This window comes from Camarhynchus parvulus, chromosome 2 (genome assembly GCF_901933205.1).
Source record: "Camarhynchus parvulus chromosome 2, STF_HiC, whole genome shotgun sequence".
Lineage (NCBI taxonomy): Eukaryota > Metazoa > Chordata > Aves > Passeriformes > Thraupidae > Camarhynchus > Camarhynchus parvulus.
The window spans coordinates 68,937,117-68,963,167 of NC_044572.1; the positions used below are offsets into that span (position 1 = coordinate 68,937,117).

Below are 26,051 nucleotides of genomic sequence, written 5' to 3' on the forward strand. Positions count from 1 at the left end.
CTAAAGCATAAATTTAGAGACATCAAAAGAAAGAGTGATATGGGGAATATCTGCAAATAAAGACATTCAGCTAGGTACTGACCTTTACATATCAGCCTCTAATTGTAGGTAATCAAAATTAAAAAATTGAAAGAGTTGTTCACCAAACATTCATTTTTGCTTTGACAAATAATATTAGACAGGGACAAGGCAGTTCTCCAAATCAATAGAATTTTTACTCATATGGAGCAGTTGAATCTGCAGCACTTTCCTACCCGTTTTTACTAGCTAGAATTAGCTTATAAACACAAGAAACTAAACTATAAAAAGAGAAGAAAAATTAAAAAAGATAAAGCAATTACTAGAGCTCCTACTATTTCCCTTTTAGCCTCTCAAACCTCAGTACTCTAAAGGTATATGCGACAATGTGTGATTACTGGGACATCTTGCAATCAAGAAATGTGAAAAACATGGAGAGAAGCTTATTCCCCAAACTGAGCTTTTGGGTTAGAAATACTGTTTATATGGTCTCTCTCTCCCTCATCAGATTTTTTTTTCTGGAAGTTGATGCCAAAAATTGAAACCAGACTAAAAACTCATTGAGGAGAAAATGTTATTACCTCCCCAGCCACCCACTGGCTGTTCAAATAATATTGTATATATCTGTGCACTTCTGCATATTTATTGAATTTGTCAAGTTTTTGTTCCCAAGTAAAACTTATTGGCCCTGTCAAAAGTTCACCAGCTGCACAAGTGACTTTGATGGCCTGAGGAACAGCCCTGGCGCTAGCGTCATGGAAGAGCCTGTGGCTTTCCTCTCCCTTTTCCAGCTGAGATTGGTATGTTGATGCATGGGGCCCAGAGAAGATACAGAAGGAGGGAAATTGAAAAAATAATAAACAATAAAAATATAAATTACAGACAGCGCTCACCAAGCCATCCTGGTTTTATTATACGGCCTTGGGAAGGAATTTTGTATTTTCAATCAAACTATGTGGAATATGCATTGTAAACATTCTGCACCCACTGCTCAACATTTCTATGGCTTAGTAGAGAAGAGCTGATAGGAATGTGGAGCAGTTTGCTACATGAGGCATGCAGTGCGGCTGATGGGCTGTCACCTGGAAAGAACAGGGCTGGGAGGTGCCACCTCCTCTTCAGATGGCAGAGGGTGGGGGTAGGACTGTGGGGATCTGGGGCACAGAACAGAGAACTGGGCAGAAAAGCCCCTCTTGCAGGAAGGTGATCCTGGTGCTAACATCTTTGGAGGGGCTTCCCTAGACCAAGACAGGGACAACAAAGAATGAAGACTTTGATAAAATAATTCAGATTAACCTTTTTAACTTATGATCTAGAGGGCAACACTAGACATATCTGCTGCAGCAGTCATTTATGCACGAAAGTTTACAAGTAGAAAGTGAGGGGTGGGAAAAAAAGAAAAATGTAGACAAAAATTACTCTGTTTTGTCCCAGTAAATATGAGAGGCTGGAAATGTTCAACCTGTGGCTACTCACTCCTCCTCATACTTACACAATGGTTTTCCCAATGTGCTTAAATGACTTTTCCACAAATTCACGGACACTGTGGACCTCCCCAGTGGCTATGACAAAGTCCTCAGGCTCATCCGTTTGCAACATCAACCACATGGCCTGCAGAAAGATAAACAAAGTCAGATTCAGTGCACATGTAAGTGGCCTCTTTGGTACATGATATTGCATTACCACATTTTTGATTTGGAAATAACTACACACACACACACATACCCCAAGCTGGGGAAATTAGCACTTTCTTTACACAGTGGCTATTAACCAGTTCAATGCAACTCTGAAAAGAGTTCAATTATTTCTTATTACAGAAAACAGTGCTTTATTTGATTTTCAATTTGTTTCACAGCAGGAGTTTCTGTAGGGGAGACTTTAATATGTTTACTTTTGAACACTGAGACTTGGTTTAGTGCTCATAAGCATGGATTCACTTGTTTAAAGCACTGCATGAATTGACATTGATATGGGGAAAAGATCAAAATTTTGTAATGTTTCAGTCCAGAGTGCTGTTGTCTGTCTGCTACAGAATGATGTCAAACTCACTGAAGCATAAAAATATGGATCCTTTTGGCTGCTTCTTCTGCCACACTTGTTTTGCCTAAACTGAGATTTTAATTAAGAATAAGTATTTAAAAAGGTGTTTAACCAAGTTAATCTGGTTTCCCTGCTGAATCTGTGTCGAATGTTTCATATTAAAGTATGGCAGAAGAAACTTTTCACACAGGAATGAGAAAACCCTGGTGGAAAAGCAACACAACCATTAACACCAGTTTCAGAGGACTCTTGTTTATGCAGCAAGAGTTTTACAGTATTTTTGAAGCAAAACTTCATCTGATTGCTGACATATTTGTATTTCATGGGACCAGTTTTCAATTCCCACAGCAATGTCTTTCACAGAGTCCTCTCCCACAAACAGTTATTGATGGGTGGGTGCCATCTCAGAGGGCTGGCCAGCTAAGTCAGCATGAAAGCTGGAAAGCAGATGGAAAAGAGGTATTCAAAGACATGTAGGACTTGTCTGAGATATCACCACCGGTACATTTCAATTTTCTGATGTGCAAGGCAGTGCTCTAGTGACTGGACTGTTTGACTGCATAGGAGCTGTAGGTGTACAGAATAATTATTACTTTAGATCAATCAAAATGATGCAAATGCTTCATTTCCTTTGGTGAGGAAAAGGGAATACCTGTATAGCACGATCCTTGTTTAATAAATAACCAGAAAAGGGAAACAAAATAAATCAACTCTCTCTCCATATGGTAGAAAGTACTGTCATCCTCTCACACTGTAATCCATGATGCTATTTGCATTGACCTCTTCACATCAGCTTTAAAGAAAACAACTTTAGTAGGTCCCTTGATGGTAGTGGATACTCTGCAAATCAGATTAATAAAAGCTTTGGGATAGCCAAGTTTCTCTTGGTAAATACCACCTGAAACATTCAATTTTTCCTCCCTATTCTCAATAAATCAGTGTTCTGCATAGCAAGGCAATACATTCCACTTAAATGGTTATAAGTGTGAGCCATTTTTCTTTACAGTTATTATTTTATGCATCTTCCAAAGTTTGGACAAGATCTTATTAACACGCTCCTTTTGAACCTTTTTACTTCTTGAATGTGCATGGAAAGCTCAGTTTTGGGCAACTGTTGTGTAAGTCCTTGACATAAATTATAAATTGTGCTTTAGGGAGATGACCTGCTGGGCAGGACAATGGCAGCAACTTTATTTTTCCTTTCCAGGATTGAACATCCTAGCCAATGACGCAGAAATACCCAAATGGCTGATGAAACTCATCTTGTGGGGAGGAGATGTCTTAACTTGTATCTCTCATATGAGCTTTTTTGGAACACTGGGGTTTCCCTGCTGATTTGAGAGGTCACCGTAAATCACCAGATTGTGTTTCTTCATGACTGGACAAGCCTGCAAGAATCACAGTAGCAGCAGCTGCATAGAAAGGTAACAGGAGTATCTATAAGATGAGTGCTTGATAGTTTTGGTTCTCCCAGCCTAGTCCCTGATTTCGTAGACATTCAGGTTTCCTTAAGCAGCCTAGCTGAAAACAACACACTTTCTCGTATGAGATGGCACTATTTGGGCAAAAAAGGATTTCCAACATTAGACAATCAGTCAATCTCCTCCCAACTTTGGTGGATGTTTGCTGTACATAATGAACTCCTTTTCTTGCCTTGACACTGTAGTGTCAGTTACATTGGAGAGAGATGCAACAACAAAATATAGTTTATTGGTAAAAATTCCCCCTTACCCAAAAATGCTACGCTGGTTGACTGAATATGCAATTAGCATAAGCACCTGCTATTTACTGTGTTGGTAAAGTAATATTAGTATGTCTAAGCAGAAGCAGGATCAGACTTCCAACCATTTTTGCCACCCCTCCACTATTAAACAACTCTGTACTGTAATTCCTTTGACACAGTTTCAATGCAGGCACTTATGCCAAGACATTCAACAATCAGGCGAATATTTAAAATATTTACACGTTACTTTGCGTATCAATATGAAATAGAGTAGAAAGTTTCCCTTTACTCTAAACCACACCCTGCACTGAAGGAGGCAGCTGCAAAATCCTAACAAAAAAACAGCCTTTGACAGTGGGCCCAATGAGGTTTTATGCATTTGGATTTATCAACTCTTGTCTACCATTTCAAAAAGCTAGCAATCACTGTCTCAGCAATGCGACTTAAACTGCAGTAAATTTCAACAGGATCAGCTTAGAAATGATCAAACAATGCAGAAAGAGTTGCTAAAAGTGATTTTTGCTTCAAATCCTACCAGGAAAGAATGTTTAGATTAATGGTTACTTCAGAGTCTATCACTGTGAGTTCTTTTATTTTTTCTGGCATTCACAATTGTTGGCACTTAGAATTACCTCAATCCAATCAGGTATGAAAGAAATTAACATGCTAAAAATTACAAAATAAGTGATAGCTCTGTTTTGCCTTGAGGAAGGTGACCAAATACTGTTGCTTTGAAAGGGTCTGCATGAACAGTCTGTAAAAAAATGCCAAGGCAAGTCAGAAGAGAGAAGAAACATTGAAGAAGTTCCACAGTCAAAATTATATTTCCTCAGGTACAGCCCTTGACAACCAATAAAACATCCGTGTACAGGCAGTAGCTATATCATTTCCCTACATCAAGTGCCAGGAATGTGATTCTCCTCACATCAGACTAATAAAGGTCCTTGACCTATGAATTTCTAGGCATTTCCTTTAAGAATTCATATTGTACCAGACCTGAGGCTGAGAACGAGAGGAAGGGGGGTGATACAGCTCCAGGTTTATTTGTCATTACTGAATGGCTTACTGGTTTTAACAGAGGGGAAAAGCTTTGTTTAAATTTCCACTGAAAGTAATTAATGGTTATTGACTGGCAAATGAAGAACAGGTGACACTCTGAATTAGAAGATAAATGATCTCATGTTCTAGCGTGATAATGGGTTAGTAATTGCTACAAAGCCTCAGACTAGTGTGTCCCATCATAATGCTAGATCATGTCCAGAACACAAAGGCCTCTGTGTGAGAGGTATTCAGCCGTTCACCTCCCGATCCAGCTGCAGAGTGATTTGCTCCATTTATTCTCTGATGGACTGCACAACCGAGGCAAAAGTTCACCATTCTCACCTTCCTGTTCACATGCTGAACCACCTGACCCATGACATGGCTGAACTGGGATAAAAACATTGCCCAGCTTTGGCTCTTGGATATCTTCTAACCATCACAAGGTCATATATTTTAAGAGTTTTTCTGTTGCAGGGACTGAGAATTGAGGATTTTCCTGTATTTCTTTGTAAAGGTTTTTTGGATGGGCCGACAGCAAGTAAAGAAATTACTTGTTTTCAGTTCTGCCACCCTCTCCCTAATTTTTCGCTCAGTCCAGATAACAAAATATTATGTAAATGTAGATAAAATGTAGATGTTTAAAAGGAGGAGAAAATTACCATGGAAACAATTCAGGCTTCAACTCTCTTAGACTAAGATTCTTCCCTTAATGGAAAAAGTGACAAAACATATTTTTCATCTTTGAATTCTTTTTGGCTCTGGTCTAGCGAGTCACAAAGTCTAAAGGTGCTTCTATGTCATTTACTTTCAAAGACAGAAACCTAAAAGGAGATACGTAACTAGTCTAGAAGCAGACACACTTTTATGATTATGTGGAGTAGGATATCTGTTCTGCATGCCTGAACTCCAGCCTCTGCCAAAATCTTTCTTCTTTCATCTTTCCCCTCTACCCTTTTCTCTATATAAACCCCTGCCAGTAGTAAGCACCATTTTCAAGCAACATATTCAAAATATGAACCAGTCTTCTCCCTGCCCAAATTTCTTTGCTTATGCAGTGTTTGCACCTGGGCTAGTAAGTGGGAAAACCCAAGTTTGACTAACACAATCCCCACACAGATACATTTTATGCATGCCACTGCCACAATGTTGTGATGTGTCTGCTTGTCTCGAGAATCTAGAGTATGTTGTAGATGTGTTTCACCATTAACTTCCAGTCTAGCACCCCAGTAAGAAAACATTTATTAACTGGGCTGTCATCCATGGATAACAAAGATCCGGTAGTTGAGGTTATGTTTAACTCCATATATTGAGACTTTTGTTTCACTGTCTGCTCTCATACTATGTATAACTAAAATGGGCTCATAATCAGGTATCTTCCTATTCAAGAGCAAAAATAAATTCAACTTTTATTATTTTAAATCAGTGGATAATTTCTGCTCTAGAAATAAAAGACTTGTTTTTTCAAAAGAATAAGTATAAAGCCTTTTCATATGTCTCATCCAATTCAAGATCCAAAAGAGATATGACTGAACAGGTCTCACAATGGGATAAATAGAAAATGTTCCTGTTGCTACCAGTTGCTATTGCCTTGCACTGCTACATAGCAGCTTTTTCCAAGACCTATACTGTAAAAAAACCTGCTTTCATATGTATTTCTGGGTGTTATGCAGAGAAATTCTGACTTTGCCACACATGGAGAAAAAAAAATCAAACCAAATTAGAAATGTTTACTTTAGGAGATGGAACAGATAGTTGCAGCCTGATGCATGGTGCATTGTCTGTGAGTTTCAGAGGCAAAGAAGCAGAGGCTGGTGAATGTCTAGCTCTACTTATCACTGCGGAAGGAATGGGTTACCTCAAGGCTGTCAACAATCAGGGAGCAATTTCTGACTAAGTCATAAAACATCACCACCTGGAGAGACCCAGCAGTACATTATCACCATTTATAGAAATTCTGTCTTTATGGTATTCCATACTCTATTGTCTAGAAGTGGGCAGAAGCATTCAGTGGGTTGGATATGGTAGTCTAGTGATCCCAAACATAGCTATCCTGCTGGGGTCACCACTGAGAAGGAGAATTGAGCATTTTGGGCCAAAGCATGATGAGCCTTTACAGGGATGTGGGAGCAAAGGAGAGCCTTCTCCCCATATGGCGAGCACAAAGGCCTGGCATGACTGCTGCTCCTGAGTGCATCATGAGGGACTGCTCCATTTGTGCCACAAAAGAGAGGGCTATTGTACCACCTCCCTCTCTGCATTGTCCCAACTCAACTGCCCTGGCATTGATAGAGGCTGCTGGCATCTCCTGTGCCGAGCGACGTGTGGAGCTGTCCTGCCCACGCACTTCCTGCCTGCCTGGGATGCGGAGCAGTTCCAGATGCCATCGCCCGGCTCCTCCTGACACAACCCAGCTGACTGGCTGTGGTTTCTCAAGCTGCTGCAGAACTGACCACAATTGATGGTCGTGCCTCAGAAAAGTGAGACGGGCATTGACTCAGAGCTCTGAACCCAAACCGACTCCCAGTTTATCTGTTTACTCACTTTTGGAGGGGCAGAGAAGGAAGAAAAGGTGCTGCACTGTGGGCTGAGTCACCCACATCTGATTGACTTCTGCAACTGTTAAAAGAGTGGGTGTGTCCTGGGTGTACCCCATAGGCATCAGAGTGTGTTATATAAGGAGGTTATATAAAGACACACTGAGACTTACATATAACACACAGCAGAGGAGGGAAAAAAATCTCCTTACACATGTTTTGCACATAACAGGGGCACAGCACACATGGCTGAAAAACACCAGTGAAGCTGAAGTGCAGCACAAAAGTGTTGTGATCAGAGTAAATTGTAAGCTGCCCCTGCCAGACAGCCAACACACAAAAGTGTTGGGCATGATCCCATGCACCCTGCCACAATGGGAGTTCAGTCTAGAGTAATGACTATTGCTTTAGTACTTGTTTCTGACAATGTTATAGGTCAAGGCAAGCACGGCAGGGAGACTCTTGCCAAAGAAAACCACAGGGATGTGCTGCCAGGCATGCTAATACTCCCAAGAAGCCAGTGACAGCAGGAATATGGGAGTATGCATAATCAATGTATTACTAGGCTTTTCTCCCCCTAAATTACAGCCCTTCTTGCTCAGCTACTTAAAAAGCAAGGGTGCACACCCAGTAAGAAAAAACCTTACTGGGCTGTCACAGTTTGTATTTGAAAGGCAAACATAAGTTCAGGATTAAACCCATTGTCTATCATTGCAATTGGTGACTTTTCAACCCTTTCTCAAAGCCTCCAGCAACAGAGGTACTTCCCAAGAAGGGCAGGACACATGCCTCTTCCTTTCCTCTAAAGAGTCATCATCCTGCTTTCTCAGATTACCAAAAATCACAGCGTTGGTGCAAGATCTGTTGCTCAAGGAACCTCCATTCATGGAAAAACCCTTCTGAACACCATTTGAGTATCTATCAGATCTCATCAATCTAAATACATTTTGATATGCTTCTTCCTTAACTGTGTAATGCTGAACATAAGGACTCCAAAGTCTGTGTACAAAGTTTTTCCTTCAGCTGTGTCTTTTCTGCTCATGCAGAGGAGACATTGAGTACTTATGACATGGCAGCTGCTTCCATTCAGAAAAGTGACATTTGCAAACCATAGACATTGCTGACACAAAAAATATAAAATAGGAACAGATTTGAGATGAAAACAATTTCCTCTGAGAGAAAAAACACATCATTTGATAAGAAATAATGGACAATTTACCTTAAGAATCCCAAGAAAGTAAACAAGTAAACAAACAGCAAGTCTCCCAGGAGACAGTATGAGATAGGGACTAATTTTAAAAATTTTCTCAGAAATTTTTGAAGTTTCGCTTGAGAAATTTCCACAGAAGCAATTTGAAGCATGCTTGCAGATTTAGTCAAATTCTATGATTTGGCTCTAGAGGTGAACTTGTTCAGAGCACGGCTGTGTCAGGTCCGTGTTATTTTCTTTCAAGTTGAAAAAGTATAGTTGATACATTGAAAGATAATAATCCAACAATTACAAAGTTACTAAGATAATAAAATACCTGATAATCTTTGTGGACCATCTACAAAGGAAAACAATATCAATGTCTTCTGAAACAAAAGCCCTCACATCTGTAGGAAATACTAGGAAATACTGTCTAACTTCTCTCTCATAAGTAGATAGGCCAATTGTTTTACAGATCTCAGGGAGGACTCGTGAAACTTTAGTAGGCAGTTCTATTAATAAAAACCACAAGAATTATAATCCAGATAAACCTTAAAGGTCAACCTTCCCTGTTAACGCAACATGATGTTTCTCACATGGACCTCGGGTGAACACAAAGTTCTCATTGTGTTATCAAAAACTAGATTACTCCTTTTTTTCCCCCCCTTGTGTCACTGAATGTCAAAATATTGTTCTTTCAATATGTGGAAGTATTTGTATACGGTTTTATAACTGATCTTTAGTTGCTAGCTGGAGGCAAAAAAGAAACAGTAAAGCTGCTTGTTGGGAAACCTCAACCAACAATGAAAATTAATATAGTCCTTTTTTCCTGCCAAAAAGTTTTGAACAGATTTTTAGGTCCACAATGGTTTGTTTATGCTTCAAGTGGTTAGATTGGAAGTGACATGTGTGACACGAAGTAAATTAATGAAAAAATACAGAAAGGATGCACATATGGTCTATTTCTTTCATTTTAATTTTGGAGGATATTGTCACAATTGCTAACAAAGAGCTTCTTTAAATTCTGTTTAAGAGGAATGGGAAAGAAATTCAAAGCTAAAGAGAGAAAAAAAAAGAAAATTTTGAATTGCAGAAAGTATGTGAGAGTTTTAACCACTCAGATTTGAATTACATAGACAAGACTATAGAACAAATATATGTTTCCCAGGCTCCACCTAGCAGACAATTCAGAAAGATATTTGACCCGCTTTCCCCTCCCTTTTTACCCTTCCAGAATTAATTTTCCCTGCTATTTTTATATGAATGTAAGACAAAATACCTCTTCACAAAGAGGCAGACTCCCATTTGACAGGATTACTCACCGCTAAAGTAAAGGGTTGTACCCAGGCTGCGGTGAGGGCAGAGAAGTCTTAGGGCCCCATGCCAGGAAGGGCTGGTTGGGGCCATGATCTAACCACAAGAAAATAGATAAGGCTTTCAAGTCAAGTACTGGCGTGTTCACTGGAGCAAAACCATCAGCCTCAGAATAATGATCACAATGTAGATATTGATCACAAAATGTTTACAGTGCAACATTTGACTATAAAAAGATCCTGGTTCCTACTTCTAACACCTGTTTACCTCCTATTTCTTTCCGGGATTGCTTAAGCACTTACAGCTAAGCACAAGCTGACTTGTGCTCCTTTTGAGGGTGTCAGAGGGACAGCATGACCTATGGGCCAAAGCACTACTGGTCTCCACAGAAACAAAAATGCTGTTATCCATACCACGACTCAGAAAATTATTTTCTCTCTCCAAATCTTCCTTTCCTTTTCTCCTATCTGTGAAAACTGCCTCTGCAGCTTGTTAGCTTCCCTACTCCAGGTTTGTAGGTCTGCCCCGTGCCTATCCAGTAACGGGCCCTGACTCAGGTTAAACCACTACTTGTAGTCTATAAAATTGCTAAGAGCAGCAGAGAAGTGCCAGAGCACACGCAGATAGGCTCAGACATAATAAAGCAGCACTTCATAATGTTTATACATGTTTGAGGGTATAATTGGGAAGGAAGAAGAGTAATCTTTTAGGACAGTAAGAGTAACAAAGCAAGAGGACTGAGACAAAATTTATGAGCAGTGTTATTGAAAAAAAATACAGGGAGATAGGGTGAGTTAATAAGATAAAATTACCCTGAAATTAATTTCATAATTTATATTTCCCCTGCAAATTTCCAGAGTTCTTGCTTCACACTTTGGAACATTATGCATTTTCTCATCAGACTGCTATGAGTTTCCATAGGTGTTACATTCCTGAATATTAATCTAAATAATTTAATTGAAATGTTAATTTACTTCTCTTGAGAAAAATATTTATATTGATTGGGTTCTTAAAAATTAGAATCCTTGTCTGAATAGTCTGTGTAAATAAAGAGCCTGTTATCTTAAACACATCACTGAACTTAAATTTTTAATTTTATTGCAGTTTTCAGTGCACTGTAGATGGAAGTAAGAAAGATTTCCACCATTAAGTCATTGTTACTTGTAAGACAGTGGTAAAATTGCACATCAGGCACTGTTTTACTAACTATAAAAAGCAAGAAGTCACCTGAAAAAAGGAAAAAAGGATGCTAAAGTAATGCCATTCCTGGTACAATGGATTTTTTTTCTTTTCCTTTACCAGAACATTTCAGGTGACAACATTTTGGAATTTGATGCTAAATTCTCTTGGCTGAGTACAGACTGAGACAAGCGCACGACTTTGATGCCTTGGGGATATGGTAATGCAATACAGAGGGATTTATTTTCTTTTTTACTTTTACCTCATGTCACAGGTTCAATTTTAGGCCAACAGTACCCAAAACGGCCACCATGTGATACAGCAGCTTATGCAAGGAGTCTGGTGGTTTTAACCCAAGCCCTGGGACAGAGGAATCTGCCTCACAGACTTGCTGCCTCAGTGTTAACACTACAGTTGCTCTGAATGAGTTCCTCCATGCTCAGGGTCCAAACTGGGGCATGGAAATCTCAGCTAAAAAAAAGCAACAGCAAAATGATCCCAGAAACCAAAGGATGTGTTTTAGAAGTCTGGCTGTGCTGTGCACATGTGAAAAGGCAATGTGAAGATTACTTTCGAGCATGCTCAAAAATACATTTGGAGGGCATTTTGCATTGACCTTCCCTTGACTCGCTCGGGCCATTCTGATTCCACCACCATTAGTAATTACTGTTCCTGCTACAGCAGTCAGTTGTACCAAATCCTGCGTCAGGGAAAGAGCAGGATCTGCACTGAAACCATAGATACGGCTGCTCTCCATGGGCTAGTATCAGAATGGGATAGAAAATTTTATTCAGTTTGTTCCCAGCAATAAATACAATCCTGGCATCCTGGATAAATCCTTCACATAACAGCATGTGTTCTTTTATGCACCCTGGGAGCGATTCTATTTAAAGCCATGGAATTGTGGGTGTGAGACTGTAAGCACATCCACTTACCCAAAACAAAATTAAAACCTGTCTTATATTAGAGTCAGGAGAGCTGTTACGAAAAATGCAAACCATATGAAGTTTTAAGTATACTTATGTTTTTTATCTGTCTCTGTGTAGCATATACAATTGACTTTCACTGCCTGAGATGAAGTGACGACAAGTGTTTTACCATATTATTACAGAATACCCCAGTAGCATTATCACACTTCAACTTTTGCTTGCAATAAATCTCTGCTACATGCATGTCAGAAGTCATTGCTCCTATCACATCCAGACGAATTTAGAGCCCTCCCTCCCCAGTGGACATGAACGAGACTCCACACACTAGGTATCCTGCCATTAAGGCTGGAATGACTCCCGCAGGTCAGACACCGGGAACAGCGTTCCCACACGCATTACTTGGCAGGGGCCAGAGGTCTGTTCTCAGGCAAATAACAGTGGCACAGGCATGAGTCATTGCAGAATGCAATGGATTTATCACCACAATGACACCATCATCCCTTATATGCTGGTTTCCATATGCAAGTCTCATTCAATTTTTTTATTCTTCTTCTCAGAGATTTATAACTCAACTGCTGAAACATATTTCACATGAACAGAACTCTCTGTTCTGTATATTTTTTGTCGTAGCTACACCATAAACCATGTTCTAATTACCAGGATCCATCCAGCTTTAGGTCCAGCCTGCTTATTGGTTTCAGTTTGGTCCAGCAAAATGATGAGCAGTGTTCCAATCTCAGCAGTGTTAATCACTCTCTTTGTGGCCTCCACTAAAGCAAAAGTCTTACAGCCCAAATTCTGCTGTCTATGAAGCTGGAGTAATAATATTTATGCAACTAGAGTGCTTTAAGAAAGTTAAGGGTAGCACAGACATTTCAGCATGAAGTGCATTATTTGTTATATAATTAGATTTGACTTGGCACTTTCATAGTAAAAGGTGGGAATTCAAACATTCTTCCTTAATACTGACTAGATCTGCACTAATTAAAGACAAAGTAGCAAGGAAATGTAAGGATGAGATCACACAGAAATCACTGTTAGATTGCATTCTCCAAAATTCAACATAATAGACATTTCTTGAGATAGTGCACATTTTTTGTCATAATGCAAGAAATAAGCGAGATAACTACTCAGGTGATCAAGATACTAATAACCAAGAAACACTGGTGTCTTTTGCTCTCTTGCCTGTACTTCAGAAAATTTATTTTTTCCCTTTTTGCAAAATAATTGAAGGAAACTTGTAAATTAGCTCTTTGAATATTCTCGCAGAGAAATATTCTGTCCTGTAAACTATGCCTAAGTCTGGCTTCATGTGAAATCAATTTCATTAATTTCTACAGCCTACCAACATAAGAGAGGAAAGTGGTGCATGTAGTTCATGTCACTGTAAGTAGCTCTCTGATGCCACAGTCTTTTCTGCATTTGACCCGAGATGTAGTTGTAAAACCAGGTATGAAACAAACTGTTGCATCACATGGTGAAGTAATAACTGAACTTACTATTAAACCTCCTCCCTTAGAATTCTTCCCCTTTTCAGCACAAAGAAAATAGCATGAGACCGTGTGGGAAGTAAAGGGAATAAAACCATCTTGCTGCACATCTTGGAGAAGCATCTAAAGCCTGAGACTACTGTATTCAGACCTCCCTCGAATCCTGCCCTCTCTAGCTGCCACCTCTCAGTCCCCATGCTGACCCCCTGAATCAAGCCAGATGGGACTGGCAGAGACATGTCAAGGAAGTGCTGAAAAGGTGACTTGGGTCTCTGGCAGCTAGTCTGGAGCTCATTTCTATGTGAAATCTCTGGGGGCTCCTGCTTTGCAATTTCTCAGGAATGTTTAATTCTCCTCATCCTTTTGCTGAGTCTCTCTGGAGAGGTCATGGAGGCCTGTGACATCCCTGGAGGGCACTGCCTAACTAAATTAGCATGAGATAACTTTGGACTCTCTTCCAAACAAGAAAATACAAGGGAGAGAATTTCATTAAAAGCAGAAGACTAGGTGATCCAAGTTAATCCCAGCCCAGAGCTGCTGCAGAAACGTTCTCTGTTTATATTTTGACTTTACTCTCTGTTACAGAGTTCACTGACTATAATGGAAGCTGTGTTAAGTGCACAACTTGACCTCAGTTGACCAAATCTTAGTTTCATAATAAAGACAAAAAGTGGGTTAGGCAGCTCTAAAAGGTCTGATTAGTTACTGTTTTGCCTGTTTGTGTGTGACTACGTAGGGCACTGAGTGAATGGTAAAAGATAAGCACTGATGTACTTTAGATGAGCTTTTTAATCAAGAAATATGAATGTTTTAACATGCAACACTACTATAATGCATACGTGTGTAGGCTTAGCAAATACAAACAAGCGCCAAATGTGCATTTTGGGGTTTTTTTCATGACTTGTGCATACAGAGTTTTATTTGGGTTTCTTCAATGGATGATGGAAAAAAAGACAAGTTGGAGTAGAGGGAATGGCAACATCTGCACGCTGTTCTGCAATAATGTTTCCCATGCAACTCAAGGGCAAGGTAAGACACAAAGGTAGATCAACACACCCAGCAATATCCCACCTCACCTCCCAGCAGTGTAGCAATCCCAGCAACCACCACAGCAGATAGCTCCAAAACAAGGATTTGATTTTCTGTATACAAACAGGATGGGGAGCAAATTGGAATTTTTTCACTTGGGCTGAGCTTGTTACAGCTCGCACTAGGGAAACAGGAGATAAAACAAAAATGTACCCAAACACCTCATTGCCTGAGCTTCATCTATGGGAAAAATTGAGCTGGTGAGACCCAGGAATTCACACTTCAAAATATTGTTAAATATATTAGTAGCAATAAAGTGAGACCACCTAATTCAGTACAATATGAATGAGAACCACATTATTCTTGAAAACATGAGATTAGAGAGGGAAATCTTTATTAAATGCTGTTTATAAGCCAGTCCTGCATAACAGCATGCTTTGGCTATATTGGGACAAATCCTCCTCCTTCTGAGAAGACAAGAAGGAAAGGAAAAGGTACAAAAGTTCATGCAGGTCACATTAAGGACAACCCAATGCGCTCTCTCCCTTCAGGAAGGAAATATTAGCATGGCCCCTCAGCTATACTCTGAGGGCAGTGATCTGCTGGGAAACATGATTTCAAGTCGGCAGATCTTGGGGCATTAGCAGGCTAAATCAGGGTTCTTACTCCTCTCATAATTGTCTCTTTTTCACAGAAGGACCACTGCTTTGCCACGGGTGCTACTATGTTTGTACATGTGCAGTTAAAAAGCAAATTTTCCCACTGAGCTTTTCCAGAAGCTGAGTGTCTTTTTAGTAATTGCTCTTCCTAGTCTTCCTCAGAAAGATGAAATCATACTCCAAAGGAGAAAGTTATTCCAGCATGGGAGAGAGACTGGAGAAAACACATCAAAATAGCTTCCTTACACAGTGAATATTCTTACCCACTTCTTAAAGCTTGCTTCATCACCAAAATCACACCCTGAAATCAGGCATGTGGGCCCAAATCCAGCCCCCCTGGAATCAGCCAAATCTTCCCTATAGACTTCCGTGAGGATGGAATTTTGTTCCGTATGTAGGAGCCTGTCACGGCCAAAGGCAAAAAAGAAAGGGTGTTTTCCATGCAGGCTCTGTTTTTCTACTTTTGTGCCCCTTGGGAAACTGGTGCAATTAGATCCCTATTATTATGTACTGGAAAGGCATATTTGGCACTGCATGTGAGTTTAGGTACTTAAAAAACAGAGGGAAATTTCAAATATAACTTAGTCTCTTTCAAACACCAGACTTTATATATAAACAGTTCAAAGTTGCTACAGTCTGGTGAATAATTAGGGAAAAATAAGCATGTGAAATATATGATTAGCTGGCAGCAAAAGGGTACTAAATAAGATTCGAATCCCTTTTAAGTGCCAAAAGAAAGGATAAAAATTCATATTTGTGTCCAAAAAATAATCAACCAAACTTCAAATATTTGCATCAGAACCACAAGGAAGGAGAATTTACAGCTATAGGCTTTTGTCTTTATTGTAGGACTTCCTGGGAAGGTGCAAATAGGAAAATCAACCCAAAGAGACTAAAGGTGTGATCTCAACAAATCTACTTATACATGCATTAAACACATCCTCTGTTATAATTAAAGTTCTCCTTTTCATCTACCTAAATTCAGAACTCTCTGGTCCTGTGGACAAGCCCACATGGGGGTTTGATGCAACTGACTTGATTTGCTGTACTGTTTCATCCTGACCCATCACATACTGCACTATGAGGAACAACATGTATGGTGAGTGATAGACTCTTACAGTTCTTACTATAAACATTGAATTTTCTTACTTTTTTTCTTTATCTACGGAGGGCTCAGCTTGTGTTCCGTTTCCTTAAAAACATATTTTCTCCTTCTCGAGTTTTAACTGGATACATTAGTCTGCATTGTCCTAAATTATCAGCAACAGTATTTAGAAGGATTTACCAAATAATCTGTTTTATCTCCTGAGAAAGCACCAAGTTAATGGTGAAGAAAATCCTTGCATTTTCAAATTCATCATGCACAGGAGGGCACATCCTCAGATGTCATATGCATGTCCTGGTATGTCAATTAGTCTATAATGTCTTTCAGATATTTCTGGGTAAAAGTATCACAGTAACCCAAATAATTGTCATCACATCTGAACTTTTACATGCCTCACCAGAACACACTTAGATAGGGAGGAAGGATTTTGTCTTTATGTCGCAGGGCAAGAAAGGAAGATGCCTTTTTTTCCAACTCCCCCAGCAATTCAATGCCTGGAGGAGAAACAGGAAAGAAACCATGGTGACCTCTCTGAACTTAGGGAAGCAGCTGCCAGCTCAGCAGGGGTAGTACTGCTGATGCACTCCTGTACCTACTGCTGGAAGAGCCTTTAAGCCTTTCTTGCTCTTCCTCCCTTCTCTCTTTCCTTCCCTATTTTTGACATCTTCTATCTCTAAATTATACAAATGGAAGAGCAAGAGAGAACTTTCAGAAACCTCAGGAGTCAACTTGTTATTAGACTGGACAAAGAAGTCACAAAGTTAAAGTTTCCAATTATCCATACAAAATCAAAACAATATAATTGCTGTATTGAGCAAGCAAAGCATAACTTTGTTTAAGGAATGATTTATGTACCATTTCTACTTTCTTGAACACTTTGTCTCTTGACATATTAATTTTACTGTTCTCTGAATTCAAATGTCCAAAAAATGCTTATGCTTCTAAAAAAGATTTAAACTTGGCAGACGTGAAACAAACCTACGTCTCATAAATAGGGAAAAATTTCACACAAAAGGAAAGTGCTGACTTTTCTAATCCTAGATTTAAAGGTACCTTTGAACATTTCTAGCTGGTTATTGCAATGAAGTTCAGCAACAACTTATTTCCTCTACCTTTCAGAAAACGAACTTATTAAAAGAACAGAAAGCAAAACAAACAAATATGGTGAGGGGAATTTTATTTTTTAAGATTAAAAGTGTGAGAATGTCAGGAAAACCAGAACACCAGGACATCTTGATCCTGAATATTTTATTACACAGATTTAACCTTATCCATCAAAGGCGACTTATGCACATATATGAGGGGGAAATACAGGCTTGTTCCAGTACCAACACCACACAGAGATGCCACACGACACCAAAACATGACTGCTGGTCAGTTAAGGTTTCCTTTTGTTTTCCCTGTTGTGAAGCCAAAGTAAATGTATCATCTTAAGGCTGGGTATGAAGAGCATTAAGTGAAAGTACGTACACTTGTGATGGGGTAAGTGCGCAGCACAGTGCATCTGCTATCTTGGATCTGCTACACAAAGCAACGTGCAACTCTGCCTTAAGTGCCTGATCTTGTTCTGTTTTCTTTTCCTCTTTTATTTTTGTTGTTTGGGTTTTCTTTTTCCCCCATGCCCCCAGCCCAAAATCCAGGACAATCAGGCAGCTTCATCAAGCTCAGACCTTTAATGAAGTAATTTAGGCTCTGCAGGTAAAGGAAAGAGTTGATATGGGGCTCAGAGAAAAAGGCAGATGAAGAGGAAGGGGGAGGAGAGAAGAACATTTTCTGGCATCTGACCCAGGTTTAAAACTGTGTTTCATTTTCTAAAACAAAACCAAAACACTCCTCCAACTTTGGGAAATCCTTAGAAAAACAACAAAAACATTGCTTCAGAAGGCAATTATGGTTGCTAAAATGACACATCATTTATGAATGGAAGTACTTAGAAGAGAGTAAACTAATTCTTAAGGACAATAGCAAACACACATTGGGCCTAAATTTGCTGTTTCCTTGGCACTGTTACACTGACAATCAAATTATTCAAGATTTGCACTACTGTAATAAAAAGCAGAGCCAAGACCATTATTTCCATCACTGACAAAGAAATACTTATATCCTAACTGTGCAAAAGTTTTAATAAAACCACAGAATGAATGATTTAATCAGTAAATGAAACACAGACTGATCAGAGAATTCCTAATAGTAGTAGGGGTAATAGTAGTAGTAGGAATTAGTAATAATAACAGTAGTGATAAGATTGTGGTCATACATTACAAACACACTAGGTTCAAAGTGATGCCTCTGTCTATCAGGTGTATAAGTCAAGAATTTTATTGTTTTATCCTGTTAAATGTTACCTACAAAAACTCAACAACTGAATATAGGTTTTGAAAAACTCCTGTAGTTAATCAGTTAATTAGCATGGGCTAATGTGTCCAGTTTAACAGCATCCTAATAGTACTGACACAGAAATCAAAATAGTAGCCACTAAAACTCAATCAGTTCACAAGACACACTTAAGGCTTTATATTGTAATGAAAAGTCTGAATTTTTATATTCTGGTAAAAGTAATGAACTTTTTTATCATCAAGGTCACATTTAAGGCTTTCCAATTATGTAATCTATAAGGACTCCAGCTTTGAAAGAGGATAAATATTTCAAATTGCATTTCACCCCAGTCCCCTCTACTATACAGCCAATCAAGTTCACAACAGAAAACTTCTCCCCTCCTCTTATATATTTAGTGTAAAACAGGCAGACACAACTTTTTTGTCTTGTTTACTAAGGCTTATGCACTTCACATGCACTTGGTTGTGTGCCCAATAACTCCTGCTTTCCTACTGCCTTATTTCCATCAAAATTTGGCAAAGGAACAGCAGCACAAAAAAATATTAAATTACTGCAAGCCTGGCCAAAATAGGAGTTGACAAAGGGGGAGATACCCTGTTGGATGGCTAAGGAAATGGCCAAGCCTGAATGTAACCAGGGAATGCACACAGGAAGGAGCTATTACAAAGGATCAGAATGTATGGGAAACTTCAGGCAGAGGCTGCAGTTCATATGAGACACTCAACCATGTGTTATAAAACAAATGGCTTGTTTACTGAACAACATCTTCAAAAAATGAAGTTCAGACTTGCCAGCTTTGGAGAAAGATTGTGCAGAAGCACAGTGTCTGGGGTTTTTAGTTTGTTTCCTTTTAAATGCTGCTGTCTTTGCATAACAACTAATACATAATAATTACAATTGGAAAGGCTGAACATACCTTGCACAGCACACCTGACCAGCAGCATGACATTTTGTGTGAATTTCCCTACCAACTGCTCCTATCCTATCAAGGGAAGTGCATGGGATGCTGGCATGGAAACCCTTTGCTCTTTCCAGTCAGATGGATACTTCAGCTTCAGGGTCCCCAAGAGTAGACAAAGAGGCTGGAAGAGGCTGAGGGCAGACCAGGACTGGTCTGGAGGCCCACAACAATTGAACATTGCTTCCTGCAAGGGTTAAGCCAGGAAACATCTCCTGTCTTATCACTGCAGTGCATGCCCAGCTCTGCTGATAGCATCTGCTTGCTCACCCCTAATTCTAGGCAGCTTTAGCCATCAATGGTGTAAATATGACACCAAGGGGGGCGCCCACTACCCTCCTGTTTTAAGTGGACTGACATACAGAGGTTATTTTGATCAAGTAGAGGATAAAACACAAACAAGAAAATGCTGGCAGTTCAAACTGGCTTTCAATTCCTGGTGTTCTGCAACAAACTTAGTTGGGAGAGATGACTTACTTCCCTTTTCCCCCTAGTTCAGCCCAGAAAGCTCTCAGCGTTGACACCCATGGATCTGTCTGTAGAGGCTGGACAGTGGGAGTCTATAACATCCTGCAACCACAAGGGAAGAGCAAATATCTGCCAAAGAGCTGTATAAGCTGTCATCAAGGTACCTGGATCAGCCCTGATCTCACCAGCAGGCATGGCTGCTCAAATGGTATGCAAATTCTTTGTACATGTGCCAAGACATTTCATCTCTTAATTGAAGAAAAAAAGTCCATATAACTGAGTCTCGAAAGGAAGCCATTCTTTCCTTGTGCAATCCCAACATACTCCTTTCTAAGCACACCTTCAGTCATGACTCAGACCTGGGAATGCCACTGAGAAAGAGGAAGGATGTACTGCAGCAAAAACACTTGCTAACGCAGCCAGATTACTGTGGCCTATTGGGCAGGCAGTTAGAGGTACACTGGAGAGTGTATCCTGTCTTTGTGGTAGGATGAAGCTGGCAGGTCTTTTATTTTATTATATTGTGGCATCTACCAAATCCCTTAGAAAAATCTAACAACTAGATACTATATAGCATTTTTCCATACACCAACAATGTGAAGAGAAAGTATTCATAGCTATTTGGAAGAGTAAACTATATTAGTGTCCTATAAAAAACATTAAGCCATCATCTTTCCATAATAATTTCACAAGCAGGATTTTCTTCATAACTATTTTTCTTTAGATGTTGTCTGTGTGTGTTCAGTTTGCAGCTCCACACCATCAGAGGCATACAGAGGTTCTTGTCTCTTGGTAAATACTATGTAAATTTGTTCCTATGATTACAGCACTTGCTAAAATGAGCACAGTAATTAGGAGGCAATGCTTACTTTATGAATTTTCCGTAGTAGGTTTGATGCTCCAAGATAAATCTCCAGTTCATCAAAATAGCTGTGCTTGTGCTTAATTTCAAACATACCTTTACTCCACCACAATTAAGCAAAAGACTTGAATACATGCTTGTTGCTTGAAGGGGATTAAATCTGTGGACTTTAATTAGATTTATGCCCAGACTGAAGTTCTTCCCCAAACTGAGGCCTGTGAAGTACAGTGTTTTGAAAGAGGAAGTACTGAATGAAAACTAAGAGAGATTATTCAGATTATCATTTGAATATAAAATAATACTTTATATTTTTCATATTCTGTATGCATTAGCTATGTAAACCATATGTCATCATCCATAAGGAAGACAGTAAATGCTTTAAATTTATTTAATGTTATCCAACTCTGTTGTAAAAAATCTCACACTTATATCAAGCCTCATAAATAGCAAGTCAAAGTACAAAAAATCAAACACTTTTCCTTGTGAATTAGTTCTAGGGGAGGATACAGAAAGGCTGTTATAGATAATCATATATTTCTTAGGCAATTACTTGTGGCATTTCAGGACAATGTCTTGATGGACACGTGAATCTATTTTAAAAGGTTTGGTAGTAACATTTCTAAGAACATATTGTATTAAGTACCTTAAAAATTTCTCTTAAAAATGCTTTCTAAATAATGATCAGTGAAGTAACTTCCATAAGAGAACTAGATACTAATCATAATTTGAAATCAGACAGACAGGAAATCGCCGCACCCTACATTAGTGAATGCATCCAGGTCCCATGGTAGTCTTTACAGTGTGTTTAGATTGTCTATGGGAAATGAAATCATGTGCCAAAGGCCAAGTAAACCCAAAATTAAAATTCACAGTTATGTCTCCCTGTTGCATTCATAATCCTGCTTATTGCCTCTTACATCATTACAAAGTGTTATCCAGAATAGAACAACCCACTGCTGTGCTATGCACACCACTGCATGCTATAGGCTGTCCAAGTTCTGCTCCAGAGGCCAAATATCACCCACTCAGTCTTAAAAATCATGCTCAGGATCATAATTCATGTCTGTGTGGTGGTCAGACGCTGGGATACTGTGTGCCCCAGAATCATCTGCTGCTAATTCCCAGGTTTGTTTTACCACAAGCCCTCTAATTCACTTTTGAATATTATATTCTATATGATGACAACAGCACCTAAACTCTACACAGTATTAGAGAAATAAGAAGTGTCTCTTAATTCTGTAAAAGTTATCACTGCAATCACTTGTCATGACATTTCTGGACAATGTCTTCATGGACACATGCAAATATTTTATATACTTTGCTGCTAACTTTTCTTTTACACATATTTGTAATACCTACTATCTCTCCAAAGTTCATATTCAGTGGTCTCAATTCCCTTCACTGTTGTTTGCAAGAATGGGAATTAGAAACTTTGATGACCTGGTGAAATCACTCACTCAAGAAATTAAACCAAACAATAAAACTAAGTAGCCTAAATATTGCTTAGCAGAAATGTGGCACCTGCAATCCATTACTGAAAGAACTCAGTACTATAAAATATAGTGATCAAGTTTTCAGATAGCACAAAAGATGTTAGTAGAGAATGAAAATAGAGTAAGTTTATTTTCTTCTGGTTCTAACTTCATTTAGATTTTGTAGTTGGCAGCATGTCAGGACCAACAGGCTTCCGGCAGGAGATCATTATTCTAAAACATTAACTCCCATGTTAATGTTTGATTTTGCTAATGTTTAAATTGGGATATATTTCTGAGCAGGAGAATGGAGGGGTAAAAAGATCACACACCATGATTTTTCTCCAGTAAAAGTAGCCAGAGGTGGATTACAGTAAAAAAAAAAATAAGCTAACATCATGTAAGAGATATCACAAAATTCACACAGGTAACTGCTAAATCCTAGATTCAGACAGGACAAGAAAATACAAAGAAAGAGCTTAGTGATAACAGAAACTATTTATTTGGCATAGGAGCCTCTGCCAGATTCCTGCTATCCCAGTATTTGAGTGAGGGCTCCTGCAGCGCATCAGCCTCCAAGCTGTGTGTCATTGGAGAAGCAGCACTCTGGAAGGGACCTAAACCTCAGTGCCTGACCATGGGAAGTCATCAGACATCCCACCACACCTTTAATGAATACAGAGATATCAGATCCTGGTCAAGAACCACGTGGGTACTTGAATGCAAGTAAATAACTGGCAAGCTAGCATGGAGAGTGTGAGAGTGGAAAGTCAGAGATGAATCACAAATAAAAACAGATCGTAGAAACAGATATTCTTGCCACTTGAGTTACTCTCAAATTAACTCCATAAAATAGCTGATGATCTCACATAAGTTCACTAACCCACTCATCAAAATAAGAGAGTAAATTAAAAAAATAAACCCTACTGATTTTAGTCACAAGTCACCAAGGGGCTCTGAAGTATATGAGCTAACTCTGAATTGGATACCTCAGGCATCAGAGTACACAAGACACACTGCATGTAGTTCCCTGCTGCGCCATCCACTCCTGCAGCCACACTTGTCCCCATCCTCCTCACACTTCTGACTGCATCACATATATTTCACTCTCTGCTGATAGCTTTGTGTAATACTGCAGCCATGCCTCAAAATTCAGCTCACGGCTCATCTAGTTTTCAAGCTTTTTCATAACAGGAAATGTGATTCATATGTATCTTCAATCACATATATCAGTGTAAGACACTAAACTGTTGCAATAGTAAGGCATGGGTACCAAAACTTTTCCAAAATTTCAGGGTGGTTTTACAGAATAAAGGAATTAATGCCATGATTTTTCAGTGCCACTTTGTGTGCGCTTCAAGAAGACCATGCCGCCAATATTGATACTCTGCTATGAGCAATCATGGAGTTCTTGTCCTCTGTAAGGAGAAGTCTCATCAGAATTTCATACTTCTCTTTACATAGCAAGCCACTCTGCAGAGAGATACTAAATTTAGATATAAATGAGGCTTCATCCGTCTTTGGAGAGCTGATGTTGCTGAGTCATGCTTACAGGCAATCTAACCAACAAAAGACAGTAGAAAACAGCAAACTAGAACAACTACTTCTGAGATGACATGGACTATTCCCATTAGTTTTAGTCAGCTTGATGCAAAACACAAACTTTAGTTATACTGCATCAGGAACACAAGTAAATATTATAATTTTCTCTCTTAGCCTCTAAAAGTAGCAATGCAGATTTTCCTTCCCATTGTGCCTTTGCAATATGAAATGACTGGTTATTTGTTGAACAAACTGGTGGGAAATTACAGAAAAAATGTAAAACATAGAGAGCACACAAATACAGAATACTGCAATTTTTGAGGACTTCAATTACCAGAGTTCTAACATTAGCAAGCTGTTTCTACTGTAAAATAACTGGTTTGCATAAATGCATTGTGTTAGCTAGTCAGTAGCCCAATTATTACTTTGTTGTCTTGGGTTTAAATATTGGAAGTAGAAGTGTAACTTAAAACAAGAAATATCTGTCAAGCAGGAAAGCTGAAGATACCTTTTAATAACATACCAGAGACCTGCTTTATTGTGTTGCTGCTGCTGCTTCTTTTGAACTCCTAGATAATATCAGATGAGGAACATTATACTGTTCTATGCACATTTCCCTCATCACCACAGTATCTGAAAAGCTTCCAGTAGTTCATTAAGCAACATGACTAACCTCCCTCATTTGTGGTTTCTCTGCTCTCTCTCTCATCCTCTCTCCAAAGGAACAGCTCTGTGTGCACGTGTGTGTGTGCACAGTGTTTTGGTATATTCTGCTGGTTATTTTTAATTTGGAATTTCATTATGTGCTTGCTACCCTGCATTTATAACAAAGGGATACATGGCTTTATCCTCCTTAACTTCTGCACTTGCTATTTGCATGTTGCGGATCAGAGCCTGCATTCCTTGTCCTGTTTCTTTGCCCTAGCACACATTCTCTGGCTGTTCTTCCATACTGTTAAAGGACACACAGCAAGTGGATGCAAAGCACAGAAAAGACCAAGTCAGAGGAGGAGAGTGGAAGGGTGGAAGAAAGGTCCCATAACTTATTCAGGCCATGACATCACAGCTGCTGACAGGTTTCACATTTGGTAAGATGAACTACTACAGAAATCTCTCTCTCTGCTGTTAAAGTGGATAGTGAGCATTTGAGAGTCCCCCATAAGGGCATCTATGCAGTTGCAAAATCTGTCTACTATGCACAAAGTGCAATGTATAGGGGTTTTGCTGCCATTACACAACTGTGTGGATGAAGATGACTTTTCACATATAAAATGCAGATAGGAAAAACTTCAAAAAGCTAAGCCAGAGTCTTCTCCTCCATTATGCTAGCATATGCAGAGCATAACTTCACTAACTCACATGAAGAGACCGCATCTTGGTAGCACATGTAAAATTTTTTTGAAGCACAGAGTGAAAGAAATTATGATAGGTAAAGTATTTAAGTTAGAGTGCTGTAAGCATTGTGGAGAGCTATTGTAATTTTTATGCATTTGTCAAATCCGGTGTCAAAACACTGGGGACAGTTTCATTTCCCCTAGCCAAGACTTCTGGTATCATCACCTCTCTCAATTCAAGTTCATATGCATGTCTAGCTGTAATAAGTAATACAAAAATGCCCTCAATTTCTGCAAATTTTCCCCCAGTATATCTTGATGTGGCTCAAGAAAAATCAATATTTGTTGGGTTTATTTCATGGTGAAAATGCGAGAAAGAAACAGAGGATGACTCTTCAAAGTCAGGCAACAGATCAGGCCCACATTGAAACTTCAGGGCTCATACGCCAATCTGCTCCCAAAGGAACAGAGTCACACAAAAGTCTGTGTTAACCCAAACAGAATCTGCTTTAGAATGAAAAGGGAAATTACTCTAATGTTCACTGGTGCAGATACAAAATTACCTTTTTGGGTTTTTTTGGGTTTCTTTTTTTTGGTTGGTTTTGGGGTTTGGGTTGGGTTTTTGTGTTTGTTTGATTGGTTTCTTGTTTGGTTGGTTGGTTTCTGGTTTTGGGGTTTTTTGGGTTTTTTTGTTTGTTATTGGAGATCTAGCCCAGGATCTGCTGTTTGAAGGAAAGGATGTTACAAAGATGACAAAGAAAGTGCAAGCACAACTTCTTGAGTGGGAAATATGTGTTGCTACCAAGCAATACCATAATAGATGAATGA

At 39.2% G+C, this 26,051-nt stretch overlaps 1 protein-coding gene across 1 annotated transcript in view; it reads right to left on the reverse strand.

Moving 5' to 3' along the window:
- The window catches only part of GMDS (GDP-mannose 4,6-dehydratase), a 405,686-nt gene that overhangs the window by 81,624 nt on the left and 298,011 nt on the right, over nt 1-26,051 (reverse strand). The window contains exon 8 of the mRNA XM_030943572.1: nt 1,511-1,629. Coding sequence (XP_030799432.1) covers nt 1,511-1,629 — 119 coding nt within the window. The remainder of the gene's footprint in view (nt 1-1,510; nt 1,630-26,051) is intronic.